Genomic DNA, 14575 nt, shown 5'->3' with positions numbered 1-14575 from the left:
TTTCTGAGTATTTGTTTATTCAAGTTGTTGTGAATTACGAACAGTTGAATAAATGCTGCTGGAAAAACCCTGTAGAAGCGATGTAGGTGCTATAGTTTGCGGTCTATAGGCTCCCTGTTTCGCTCCATTCTGATGCATCCAATGACAGAGAAATAGCTCCATGTCTGTCTTTGTTTTCCTTGTTCAAGCTGGTATCTGGCATGCAACTCGATGGCTGGATAGCTCCTACATTCCTCGCCATTTTTGTTGCACCGGTAATTTTAGGTTGGAGTTGTGAGGAGTGTTGCTACCTAATCTGTAAGCATTTTGCAGTCAGAGTATGTCTTCAGATGTGTCACTCGGAGAGGGTGTAAATAAAGGAATGATGGGAAACGAGGGGAGGCTTACTCGGCTTACTCTGCTCCGACAGCCCTGTCCACACCTGCTGCTCTGCAGAGACTATGTCCTAGACAACTGACACAGGTTTTTTGATTTTGGCTAAAATGGCATAATCATAATTAAAAGACCACTGAGAATGTTTTTTTAAAAATAGATCTAAAGATGATTGGAGTGGGCCTTTAAGGAAACTTGGTCAATGCAAACGAAACACCTCTCTTTGATATTCTACAGAATAGCTGTTCGCAGACATTGTTGTTCTTTGAAAGTAAAATCCACGGCAAACCCTTGAAAGCACCGTTTTTCTCAGTAAGATGTAAACCCATGGGTCCAGTATCTGATTCCAGGCAGCCATGCGTAAAGCCAATAGGGTAAACCCATCCTTCATATTAGCTGACAGTCTGGGACTTGATTTGTGCAGGATAATAGTAATGTGGACCTGAAATGTAGGAGAAACACAAAGTTGTCACTTCAAAGTTTCACCTGGTTCTAATCTTATGTTGTTATCAAATTTTTCCCCCAACATTTCTGAAAAAAACTTCAATATAAAAAAGCAAATCAATGAAACAATAGAGTTGTACATACAAGGAATGGGCCCCAGCAGATACAGGACACCACAGTGATCACAGCAAGTTGTACAATCATCTCCATATCCAGTGAACAAAACAAGGAGGAAGATGACGCAGACGATCCTCGTCGAGCAAAACGTGTTGAAGTATTAGTGCTGCTGCAGGACTTCCTTCTCGCTTGGAGTAACACCAGGCCACTCAGGATGTTGCAAAGCAGGGAAAGAGTGAGCGCAGTGAGGCCCAGACAGGAAAAGGTCATCACCAGGTTTTTGTCTGCAGCAGTCTGTGGTTCATGAATTTGCAAAAAGCACCATGTGCCAGGAAACTGGATAGAGTAATTCCCCACACCAAATACAGGTAGTAGAGCCAGAGTACAAGCAACAGAGCACAAAAGCAACACCATTCCCTGTGCATGGGCAACTGTAATAGTGGATATGTGGTAAAAGGGTTGAGTGATTGCAACACAGCGCTCAACTGCCATGGCACATCCAATAAGTAACGAGCATAACCCAAAAAAAACCATGCTTGCTCCAAAAAATGGGCAAAAGTTTATATTGTTGTTTGTAGTAGTTGTCCACTTCTTATTTACGTGCATATGCAGTGCAAAGGCACCTAAGATGAGGTGACCTCCAAGGTCAGCCAAAAGTAATGCCACGGTTAAATGAAAAAATGGTGCTTTAGACTGACGCCGGAATCTTGCTCGTGATTTAGCTAAGATTCCCAAAGCAGTGAGGTTGGAGATCGTGCCAAAAGTCATAGTAAAGCAGGACATCAACAAATCTGGAAGATGGTTGGAAGTTGCAGTGCCATTTTTCTGTGAGGACAGGTCAGAGCAGTTAACCTTCGGGCTCTGCTGGAGAAAAGGTGGTATTGATGAATTAGAAAACGAAGTCACAAGTATAGTGGTGGTCATCGTCGTCTTGAGGGTTATCTAAAGAAAAGAAAATGATTGGCATCAGTTGAAAGCTATGGTGTATTAATTTTCAGTATGGTTTCCACGTAGATGTGTTTCTGTGCTACAGTATTGTAATGAAGTCCACAGTTATTTATCTAAATAAAAATGTGAAGCAATAAACCACATTAGGAGATGTTAAAGTTAAAAGAAGCCACTTGTACACGAAACAATGATGATGAAACTGTGGTTTTGTTGGGTTATTAACTCAGCTGGATGCTTGTGTTTGATTTTATTGCAAATGTTAAAACCACAATGTAAAATGTCTGTGTACAACTGTGCAGTGTACAGCAATGTCCTCTGGGCTCAAACCCCAGGCATTATCAGCCATAGGCCTACTGATATTTTCTAGAGTGGAATATTACCCTTTAAAGTTTAAAATCTCTTTTCTGTTAAAGTACCACTCCTATCATCTTTTCAGCTACTTCAAAAGCATTATAGTGGTGTTTTGATTGTGATTCTGCCATTTTTAGCCAAAATTTAAAAAACCTGTGTCGTTTCCTAGGACATAGTTTCTGCAGAACAGTAGTAGCTCATCAGAAATTTACCTGTGAGTTGTGGGCCGGATCGTTGGCACGGTTTAAGACTACTCCCACTTCCCATCATCCCTTTGTCTACACCTTCTACCGGTAGCTTACAGACCCTCACAACCCCAAGCGGTGCAACTAAAATGCAAGCGATATCAGAGCTATCCAGCCGTAGAGTTTTGATCCAGATGCTAGCTCGGACGAGGAAAACTAAGACATACATGGATCTATTTGTCTGGAAGTGGATGCATTAGAATGGAGCGGAGCAGGGAACTTGTGACCCGTTGATTATAGCACCTCACAGCTATAAGCTTTTTCAAACCACCTTTTTTTGTCTACTCCTGATTCATAAAGATTTTGGAAATAGAAATGCAGCTTTATGCTGAATTTTTTTATATATGTCCTCCACCATGAGAAAAATGCCACAACAACATCTAAAACATGAATCTTATGGGTCTTTAACAGGAAAATGCCTCTTATATTGTATATCACGTGTGCCATCTAGAGAAATTGTATTTAAATCTAGTCTTCAAAACTCATATTTGAAAACTTATTTACAATTTATTATTTATAAAAGTTAATCCCTACTCATCAACTATTTCTTAACAGTTTAAAACATCTTTTCTCTTTGTTTAAAGTTTGAATAAAAAACATATTCAAGTTTGAAGGAAGTTTTTTTTTGAGGAATTACGCTACACATACCAGAAAAAGTGATATTTTCCTCTCAACAGTCTTAATAGTAAGAAAAAGTATGAAGTGATTAACACAAACATGAATGATTTCTTACTTTATTTTATTGCTAAAACAGATCTTAAAAGGTTAAAACACACACTTTTATCTACAAAAGAAACTAAAAGGTACTTCATAAAAAGAAAAAACCTTTAAAGTATTTAGTCTCTTCTCTCAGTGGGATACACATGTAAAAGAAAAATACAAAGCAGACTTAATATATTGGCTTTAAGATGAGGGTGACACAAGTTCTTGATCAAACATTGGTAAATGCTTAAAGCAGACAGTGATTCACATTTTTCTGTCTCTTGAAGGTGAAAAGTTTATTCTCTCTTTCTGAAATTGTGAACTAGTAAAAAAAAAACTGTCCACAAAGTAAGACAAAGGAAATCCCCGAAAACGCTTTGTGCAGTTCTTATTTTTTATTAGGCTTCTTTAAAGATCTTTGTAATCAGAGAATCTGAGTCTCTCCAGTTTATTTTTATTCACTACTACTCTCAGGAATCCTAGCAGTACCACAGATCCATCAAGGCAAGTTAAAACCTGTTCTGCTTTCCTTTACCTACAGATTCCCTATTGGTCATCATCTTATTAGAGAGGAATAAACATAACATATTTTTAATATAGAAAGTATACACAAAAAGATTTTAAATCATGAGTTTAACTTACCTTTAAATAAATAGAAGGTTTTTCTGATGAAGCTTAAAAAACAGTGAGAAAAAAGTATGCTGGGTTTTATCTGTAAAGTTTCCAAATGTGCAAAACTTAAAAATCCCGATTTCCAAAACGCATTTGCCCTTGTCTTCACTGTCTAATTCTTCTTTTCCTCTCTGACAGTTTCTGCCTGCTTCATCTTGCTGTCTGCCTCTTTCACTCTGGAGAGAACTTCTTTATCTGATCTGCATTTTCTACCCTCCTTTCAGCCACATCCGTACTGGATGCGTTACCTCCATCTATTGATCATTGCTGCTCATCCTCTGAAGCAAACTGGATCTCCTCCAGCACTTATTAGGCTTTGTATTATTGATCCACTGATCCAGTGCCTGCAGAATTTTTGAACAATGATATTCAAAATCGGTCATTTTGTATTTTTACACTTTTGAACTTTTTAAAGTTGTACATAGACTTGTTGGTCACTCAGTTGTAACTTTTGATATTTGTCACAAAAACAGAGTCAGAGTTTGGAACCATGGTGACCAGTACTTCAAAGTCTTTCTGGTTTATACCAACTAACCCAGACATTGAGAACAATCTGTCGTACATGCACACTGTTTTAATAGAGTCTGAACCATTTACAGTTCCGGCTTCATAACTTTGTACAACAAGAAGCAGACACAAAGAAAAGTTCAAAGTTGAATTTCAAGTGTTCTCGGAAAAAACATTTGGATGAATATAAATTAAAAAGCTGACCTGCGCCAAAAATACTGGCTATGATTGTTAGGAATGTGAAATATGACATCAAAATAAAGTAAAAAGGTTAAAAAATAAATGATTTAAAGAAAGAAAAAATAAACAGACGATTCAGGGGGTCCAAGATTTTATCAGGAAAATCATGTCTTTTATCTCACGCATACAGGAAGGAACACAAAATAGTCCATTTCCTATGTGTCCACGAGCATTCTTTTACTGTAAGCACTGCCAACTGATCTCAGTAAAGAAAATCTATTTAAAACTATTACAAAAATGCTTCAAGTGTGAAATTGGTTGTAGAAAGTATTTATTTAATCTTTGACAAGTAAAAATACAGGAATTTAGCTTTTACAAGTGAGTGGCAAACAACTTCTTGAGCAGAAATATTACCCCAATGCTAAAACAGACTTTGAAAGCACAAATAGTTTAATAAAATCTCTGCACATTTGGGGAAGCAAGCATTTAGACTGTTGGACATGCTTCTTGATACTGTATATATGAAATGGTTCATTCAAAGTAAAAATCTGTCTTCATTTTCGATACAATTCAAAGGCTGTGGACAAGGAGAGGGAGGTTTTATCACTAATATTTCTCTGACTTTTATTTTCATTAAATTAAGTGCCTAAATGTTATGGCAAACATCAAATACACCTGATGAAACAGTTTTTTTATTTCAAAGTATTTAAAAAAAGTTTTTTTTCTCAGCCATTTAAAACAAAGCCTCAACAAAAAAGGTTGTGGACTGTCATTGTCTATCAGTTTCTAAAATAAGTCTGAAATAACTCAGTTTTAAATTGGATTGTGCTTCATTAACTGACAAAATACAACATTTCTGGATTGCTAAATTATAACTAAACAAATATATTTTAAATGTATTCTTTCATTCTAAAAAGATTAATCTTTATAAAACAATATTTAATAATACTATTTACAAAATAAAATATTTCATCAATATGGTCCACAAATTATGATACATGGCAGTAGCAGCAAGCAAAGTGACTATAAGTTGTGTTTTTTAGCCAACTGTACTTTTGTCCCAGTTCATCGTTCAGCTCCTTAAATTTGAGATTCTCCTGTGTCCTGGGTACTTTTGGATCCCTTAGGATGACAAAAGGATGAGTTCAATTATTAACAAGAACATCTTTGTGAAAAGTATGGTACACTACACATATGTACCTGCTCTGTAATACTCTATTAGCTTAAGACTCTGAGAATCCTGTTTGCTCAGAATAATAACCTGAAGATATTTGTGCAAAAAAAACAACAACAAAAAAACAAGACACTGGTTTGAAACAGAAAGAAGGGCTTACTTGTGGTTTTCTTGTGTGAGAATAACTGAACTCTGAGTAGGTCTTCTTCCGAGGTGCAAAGAGTTGAGACGAGATGTTTCCATATTCTTCCCTTATCTGTATTTATGAAAATATCATAATTATGATTTCTTAAAATAAAATGCCAAGAGACCTAATTTGACTTTGTTGCTTTTTTGGCTCATGCTTACTAAAATTATTTCTAAAAAAAAAGATGCTGACCAACCTGTTTAGAAAGTAGACAGTGCATTACAAAGAGCATCACACCCTGAAGGCTTCCAAAAATGGTGAACAGATAAGTCATGGCAATTGTGCCCTTCTCGAACTGGAAACACCCAAAGATCCACATTGTTCCCAGTATGCACAGCTGGGCAACAGCAGTGATGGTAAATGCCCTGTAGGGGGCAACAAGGACCCATGCAATCACTTGGAGCTACTGCAACATTTGAAGATTTTCATTTCAACGGACATACTTACTTAAATGACTAACTTATGTGATTTTTATTTTTTTAAAGCAAGCAGCAATCATTAAAAACAAAGTAAAAAGTAAGAAACTATTAACACAGCTGTGTAATAAAGCAGTTTATATTTGGGTGTTTTTAATTGAAGTTGTTTGGATAAAAGTTATAACTTACTTTATTTTCTGCAGGCTGTCTAGGTCAGGATTTAGACTTGAGAACTTCTGTGCCAACTTCCAGGCGGTGATTAGAAAGAAGAAAATGTTGACCTGAAAGACATATACAAAGGTTTTAAAACAAACTGGAGTCAATAAAAAAGAAAAAAAAAGAAAAGAAAAAAAATCATACAATGATGATGACACAGGCAGGCCCAAAGAAACTCCAGATTAAGTCCAAACTCAGCCAGCAACTGAAATACACATTTAAAGATCATTTATCCCAATCAAATTTCTAATCAATAAGCAGAAGCAAAGTAAAACTAAAGATGACGAATTTAAACAGGAAAAAGAAATGAACTAAGCAGTGTAACTTTCAATAGTTGAAATACAATGAGAAATTTGGGGAACTCACTGTCTGTCAGTGCCATATTCTTTGTGACTAACCAATGCAGAAACAGCAACAATTACTGCTGGGACTCCATAGCCTCCTGCCATCATGTACAATGTTTTAAAGTTGGTGTTGAAAACCAGAACCACCATCCTGAAGAGCTGGATGCCCTCCAGACACATCCAGCAAAATGCTGAAAGGTAGAAAAAATGCAGCATTCCTGCCACCACTGCACACCCAACCTGTTGAACAGACAGATGAAAACCAGCATGACATCAACCAAAAAGAAAATTGTTATAGTAAAATACAAGGGTCTGAGAAAAGACCAAAAATAAATAAGTGTTTTTTGCTAAGTAAACTTTTTTGCCAACGTACGCTATTTGCTGACTGTGTTCTAACCTTTCCTGATCTCTGAACTTAGTTCTTTTATTTTCTTTCCATTTTTCTCTTGTACTTCTTTTTTTCCATGTCTGGGATTTAACACACTTTCAGCACATTTACATGAACAGCAAGTATTTACCTTGTTCTCTGTCCTAGAGATGCCTGCAAGAAAGATGAGATTTGCAATGAAGAGGCTGATGCAGAGGTGCAGGTGCATGGTGGTTCTGGGGCTTTGGATGGAGCGGATCATAGAGAACGTCAAGATGCAGATGAACAGACAAACCAGTGAAAGAGACAGGCCCACCCATGTAATCAACTGCAAGTCAAACTTATCCTATTGGATGAGAGAATATTTAAATTGGCACAGTGATGAAACACTCACATGCAGCTCATTCTGCACAGAAATCTTCAGATGTCAATACTGTAAGGGTTTTAACCTCAGTGTCATAAAGGGCCATTAGGACAGCAAAGCTGCTCAAGTGTTGACAGGAGCACACAGTGTATTCAGGGCTAGACATCACAACTTTGCAGCCTCGTGTGGACCATGCCCCTCCTTCCACTGAGAAATCCCAAAACACACAGGTGTGGAAAGTTTGGTTGGTCTGTGAAATGAATAAACCCAAAGTTACTGCTGTGTTTTGTAATATCAGTTTGCCGCATATTTGTTAACAAGAACCAGACAAATAAATGGTAATAGAGCTTTTTACCTTTTCAAGGTGATACAAGGTCAATCGGATTGGCTCTTTGAGATGGCTTGTGTTTGTGTTACTGACTGTGACAGTCACAACTTTAGAGTTTATCTGATAGCGTTCATTCTTCTGGGGTTTTATCCCACCAAAGTAGCTATTTGCAAACTTTTCCAGGTTGAAATAACTCAGCAAGGAAACTGCTGTAAAGCCTATTTGATGAACAAAAGGACATTACAGAATTAATAAATAAAATGAAACATGCTCAGATGTATTATTTAGAGGATTATAATTACCTGGGTAATACAATTGATCACCAGCAGCTACTTCCAGGTCAATGTCTAGTTTAGCGTGCTTGGAAGATAGAGTGGTTGGTCCTCGAGGCAATTCAGACCCCTTATAAACCAGCATTTTCACTTCTGCATTAAAATACAAAAATAAATGTTAATTCCTATAGTCTGATAGTTCACAGGTAAAGTTACTTAAAGTATACAGCAAACGAAAGTTTCCATACATGTAAACAAAATTTGAAAAAGTTTTGAAGAGAAAAAAATATGAACCATGCATGTCGCAATTCAGAGACGTTCATTTTTTTGAAACCTTCTTCTTCATATTTTTATGTTACCTGTGTATGTCCCCAACTTTTCTCTCCCTGGAGGTGTAACAAAAGGTCCTATGATCCTCAGAGCATGTTCCACAAAGTTCAGGAACAGGGAGACTTTCTTGTTATCATTGAAGACTTCACTGGACAACAGTTTGTCGATCAAAGATATCAGGAACTACAACCCAGGGAAGGGGAGGAAAGGAAGCAACATAAGCTTGCGTAGTGAAAACAAGAAAGTCTCACTGACGTCAGACTATTGGACTGCATATCACAGTACGAAAATTGTCTGCACAATGTACTTTATGCCTCTATAGTAAAGTGAGAAGTAGAACTTCCTGTTATGTTTCATCTGATCACAGGAAACTTCTTTTTTCAAATTTATAGTTGCTGTTTGCACCTCTAGTAAGTATTCATTCTTTTCTTTTGGAGTCTCACTCTCTGTGAGGTCCAAACAGCTGTTCCTCAGTTGAATGATGTGACCATGCACCATTGGGAATGTCTGAAGGAAAAAAATTAGAGGAGACTAAAGAAACTCAATTGAAATACATTTTAAAGATGAATAACTTGATTGACATAGGATTACCTTCTTCAGACTGGTTTCATCTTTAAAAATGTCACAGCTGAGCTCTAAAAGAAAAACAAAAATCTTGATTAATTATTGTACGTACTAGTGACCAAAGATAGATGATGGTTATTGTATTTGTTGCTGTCTCTTTACCAGTGCAGCGGGTTTTATTGTTGCCGTAGTTTGTAAACCCCAAGGGACATGAACAGTAATGACCAGTAGCTCCTTGATGGCAGGTTCCATTTCCGCAGATTGCCAGATCAATTTTACACAGGTCTTAAAAAGAACAAAAGAAAAAATGTAACATTTTCTGTCAGTAACAACCACAACAGCAATAAATAATCCAAATAGATCCGATCAGATTATGCAAAATGGTTAACTGGTTAAATGGAGAAGGTCAGTTACTGTAAGATGAATATTTATTAGTAGTTTTATGCCAAAGTGCCTACCTTCACACTGCTCTTTATTTCCAGTGAAGGAAGAATTTCCAGATTTTAATCTGAAGCCAGCGTTGCAGAAACATTGAAAACTGCCTTCTGTATTGATACATGATGCGTTTGGACCACAGATTTCTTCTTCTTGGCATTCATTAATATCTACCAGAGTGGAAATAGAAATGTGGAGACGTGAGAAAGGAACTCTGAGGCTGAACTGCACACACAAAATCACACAGTTGGAGAGGAAACGATCATAATACCTTCGCATGTAATGTTGTCACCAGAACGAAAACTTTCTACCCCAGTGGAAGAGTGGAACCCGCTTTCACAAATGCAGGAATAATACGGGGAGGAGTTGTGGCACTCGGCATTATTTGGACAGATGTTCATCATTGACTGGCATTCATTGATGTCTTAGAACAAAAGATAAGGATTTTTTTTACAAGCAATTGAGGAGATTGGACGTCAGTATAACTGAGGTAACTTACCTTTGCACTGCCCAGGTGATGGATTTGTAAAAGTCACTTGCTCTGTTGATGATCCGAATCCATCTGCACACTGGCAGTAGAAACTGCCATATGTGTTCTTACAGACTGCATTTTCCCCACATAACCCTCCATTATCATAGTCCTCCTCATTTTCACATTCATCATGTTCTAAATTCATCAGGCAGGGATATAAAGAATGAGGATAATTAATAACACAAATATACTACATGAGTTTAAATGTTTTGTAATAACTTCACAGAACTAAATTACTTAAAGCTATGATGCATGTCATCATAATCGAAAGGCAAACACTTGTTACAGCACCAAGGCCTTTTCTATTACTCATTTAGCATGTTTTTACAGTTGATTATTTACAGTATTATGTGTTTTGTCATACCAATGCAATCCTGATTCTCATTCATCACAAATCCTATTGGGCAGACTGTGCGTTGGGATAGGGAGAGGGATAGGGTTTGGAAGAGGACGAGTGCTGGAAACAAAAAAGAAACACCACATTTACATTTAAAGATGAACAAAAACAAATCATTAACTTCATCTTTTTTTATGTTATATTGTTACAGGAAAAAAATCAGCTCGTAAAAATAACCTGATGTGTTCTGAACTAAATAAAAAGGGATAGCAGAAAGAACAAAAACCTTTCCTCTCATTTCCTCAGATTGTTCCAGCAGCACTGTGCTATAATTCAAAATGATTCACAAATGGGTGTCTAGAGAACTGTTCCTCCTGTGTGTGAGGAAACATCATCTGGTGTGGTACAATCACCAGTAGTGACCTTTTATGTTGTGCTCACCCAGAATGGTGACTATGGGGTTTCCTGGATCACACCAGGGGAGTGTGATAAAAAGCCTATAAAAGTAGGAGGATAATAATTTGTGTGTTTAAAAAAAAAATCAAGATTAAAAGCTTCTACATTAACTTCGGACAACGCTAACATTTCTTGGTATGTGGAGCAACATAGCTACTATCTGACTGGAGACCAAGCTGAAATTGTGAGAACATCATCAACAAAATAAAAAAAAGAAATAGAAAAAAACTGGAACATACCAGTAAGTAAAAGGGAAAGACAAGAAAACTTAATTATTTGCAACAGATAACCAGACCAACATTTCCCTTTTTTTTGTCTCAAAGATTTCTGTGCTACAAAAGGTAGGAAAAATCCCACCACTCAGCAAAGAGAACCCCAACCGAATAAGTTAAGTTTTAAGGTTTTCGTATTAAATATCAAAGGGTTATTTCAGTTTCCTGTTGCTTTATAAGAAACTTAAAAAGAGGAAAAACTTAGCTTTTCCACTGAGCGACAACAGCTGTGACTGTGGTCACTATCAGGCAAGAAGCAATGTGGGTAGTGGAAAATTAGCTCAGGGTTTATAAATATCACCAAGAAACAGAGTAACAGAAGCTCCCTCTATTTTAACAAGTAGTGGTCTGTCTAAATGAAAGCAACATGGTTCTAAATGCTTCTCTCATTCTCTTTTTTTTAATTTATCAAAAGATGTTCCTTCACTTAACTTCATGTGTGTTTATCCATAAATGTTACAGTGAACTGAGACACTTTCTTAATTTTTAGCAGCAAAACAGCTTACACAACTTCTGTGTAACGTGTTTTGTTCAAATAAAACAGATTATTAAAAAACAGTCATTGTCAAACTGACAATTCAAAGATACGAATCTAAATCTTTTAGGATAATACAATGTCAGCTTAGATTTGGATTCATATTGTAGATGGACTATTCATAAATTAATGCTCTTTTTTGCTTTACTTTTTGAAAATGTCTAAGCCAACTTCTATAAATAGAAGACAGATGTTACTCACCCAGAAACAGGAAGCTCCTTTTCCTTGTCATGACGATAAGACCAACAATGCTCACAAGTGTACGAGTAAATTCAGAAAAATCGGATGAAAAAAAAAATCTCAAAACTGGAGGCAAATGATGGACATGAAAAAATAGATTTAGTTACAACTCATCCCAAAAAATGTGATGTTAAAACACAGCTAAGGTTTAATCACATAGAATACCGTGTTTCTTTTCTCAGTCTCCTTTGTCTTTCTCTTGTTTCTCTGCTCTTTCAGTTGCTGCGATATGCTCAGATAACTAGATGTTTCGGGAGGTCATTCTCTCTTCCTTTGAATAACGCCTCTGACAGTTTTGCAAGCAGCAGTCGTGTTTCATGAACTACCGCTGCTGATGGGGTGGGGTGACAGTCGAGGGAAACAGCAACAGCAGCTCCCCCATGCCAAAAAGTATAATACTGATGTTTGAATTTTGTGAAGGTGGTTTAAACATTTTTCTTTCTGCGTTCTCATCTGACTGGGGATAGAGGGGTTAAGAGAGTTTAGTGGTTCACATTGTTCATTGTTTTCTAAAGTCCTGCAGTCTGAAATACCCCCCCCCCCTCACACACATGCACACAGCCAGCTGATGTACATGATGACATGTATATGGCTTTTGCTGCTGACTGCTCCTTTGGAGACAATGTGCCAACGTTAACAATGCTGAATTTAATATAGATGTAATACTAATCTTTTACTTAGGACAATAGTGTTTTTTTACATTGAAAAACAACTGTCTGTACTTTTATTAGAAAAAAATGACTTGATGACAGACCACTAAGCATGAACAAAATGGATGAGGATTGTTGTTTTTTTCTGGGGTGCTGAGGCATTTAAAACACAATCTCACACATCTTCTTCATAAGACACACCAAACTCAATTTGTTAAAACAACAGTTCTAAAAAGTATTTATTTAGCAAACTTTGTTGTCTTGTTTTACGTAGTTTTTTTAACATTATTATTTGACCAAGCAAAATGGTTTTTGTGCAAAAATCTCTTCCTGTTTTGCAGAGGTTTTGACACAAACACGCTGCACATACATATAGAAAAAGAACCAAGTTTAATCATGCAAAACAATAAGCAGAAAAATAATACAAAATTTTATGTTTAAATTTATAGTATGAAAAAAAGAATTCATGTAAATACTTGATACAATGATCAAGAATAAACTTTCTCATTTAAAGTAAGCACTTCTTGCAGTTCTTCCTATACATCCATGGAAGAGAACTGGTGCAGAACAGAACTAGCATACAGAATTTTTCTCTTATATCCATCCATACATTTTCTTTACCCACTGAATCCTTGTGGGGATCATGGGGCTGCTGAATCTGATTTAATGAAATCCCTCTGTTATCTCAAAACTGGCATGGATGTCTTGTGCTACAAAAGAGTTGATTTAGAATGGCTCTGGAAGAAACTTTGTGGCAATATGGTGAAGAGGAGAGGAAATGGAATGGTTCAAGATGGGGTTTCACATTAGTGGCAGATGCAGATATTTTTGCTGAAACATTTAGTCTTTTTTTTTCTGCGGATCCTTGATGGTTTATTTTTTTTAAATGTATGATTTATTCAGAAATGTTTCTAACAAGCAAAAACAAACAATTCAAAAAGTAATATTACACAGTACAAAACCATAATTACAAAAATAAAATAAATAAACAAAAAAAAAAAAAAGAAAAAAAAAAGACTTAAACAAATAAAAAAAATAATTATACAAACAATATACTGCGCTACCAATCTATCTCAGTCTTTTGACCACATTAAAAAATAAAGAACAGGCTTAAAACCTTTTCCAAAAGTCTTGGCTCACTCCATTTTCTGTCAACTTCTTTTATGAAGGCTTTGAGCAACACCCAGAAGCGTTTTCACACTTTTTGATGTTACCCAACTTCCTGAATGAGTGAGCACAAAATTGATCAGTTCAGTTTTAATCAGTATTTAAACTCCTAAAGCCAAAACAAAAACCCGTACTGGTCAATACACAAAAAAGTACATTAGTTAGTTTGTATGTTACTGTTATTTTCTGTTTCAGGCATTTTTGAGGATCATCGTTACTGCATTGAATGGTTCCCACACAGCAAGAAACTGAAAAAAAGCCCACATATAAATCTGGATTGTTACATTTTCAGCACCTTTTCAGCCTAAAGTCACCGGTACATTAATCACACGATGATTGCTGCATCACACTTCACATTTTAACGCTTTAGAAACAATGAAGGGGCCTTTCTGCTTTGTAACTATGAATACATGGGGATGACAGACTACAACCCTTTGGGGACTTGTTTGTTAAATGTTTAGTATGTTTTCACACAGAAAACTAAAAATATTCGGACACAGCTATGAACTGTTAAAAAATAAACTTACCCAGAAAAAATGTGTGAAAAGAAGCTATGGTATATCAATTTGTTTTGACAACACATTTGATTGTATCCGGTCACAGGAACACTTAGTACACTCACTTCTAAGAAATTACAGAAAAGGAAACTCATAAGTCGAACTGCGGTACTTTCAGTTTGCAGTGAATTTAAAGAGAAAAAGCTGTTTTTTATTGCTATTGAAATAATTTATTGCTGTTATTTATTTCTCATTGTGATAATCTTTCAAGGTGCAGATTTGAGGTTGTAGAAAAAATAGTGAGGAAAATAAATGTGAATGTCAGGAAACTTGAGCTGTGAAGCTGGGTTTGTA

The 14575-nt window shown here is 36.2% G+C and overlaps 2 protein-coding genes across 2 annotated transcripts; both read right to left on the bottom strand.

Annotated features, from left to right (window-relative positions):
• Positions 1-426: 426 nt before the first annotated feature.
• On the bottom strand, positions 427-3936 carry ptger1c (prostaglandin E receptor 1c (subtype EP1)). The gene is made up of 3 exons (XM_078951650.1): positions 3822-3936; positions 961-1875; positions 427-814 (listed from the first exon to the last, which is right to left on the bottom strand). The coding sequence occupies exons 2-3, from the start codon at positions 1855-1857 to the stop codon at positions 572-574; spliced, it is 1140 nt and encodes a 379-aa protein (XP_078807776.1). The 5' UTR covers positions 1858-1875; positions 3822-3936; the 3' UTR covers positions 427-571.
• Positions 3937-4852: 916 nt separating this feature from the next.
• Positions 4853-12240, bottom strand: adgre5a (adhesion G protein-coupled receptor E5a). The gene is made up of 20 exons (XM_011478089.4): positions 12073-12240; positions 11869-11973; positions 10432-10524; positions 10035-10202; positions 9807-9959; positions 9559-9705; positions 9263-9385; positions 9128-9171; positions 8942-9043; positions 8566-8719; positions 8237-8359; positions 7962-8152; positions 7692-7856; positions 7394-7588; positions 6898-7115; positions 6676-6736; positions 6505-6596; positions 6096-6264; positions 5873-5968; positions 4853-5660 (listed from the first exon to the last, which is right to left on the bottom strand). Exons 2-20 carry the CDS (start codon positions 11897-11899, stop codon positions 5619-5621), a joined length of 2367 nt encoding a protein of 788 aa, XP_011476391.1. The 5' UTR covers positions 11900-11973; positions 12073-12240; the 3' UTR covers positions 4853-5618.
• Between the last annotated feature and the right edge of the window lie 2335 nt (positions 12241-14575).

Source organism: Oryzias latipes, chromosome 8 (assembly GCF_053564925.1).
Source record: "Oryzias latipes strain Hd-rR chromosome 8, Olatipes_Hd-rR_3.1".
Classification (NCBI taxonomy): Eukaryota; Metazoa; Chordata; class Actinopteri; order Beloniformes; family Adrianichthyidae; genus Oryzias; species Oryzias latipes.
Note: the sequence above shows the minus strand (reverse complement) of the source record. Positions and strands in the feature narration are given on the sequence as shown.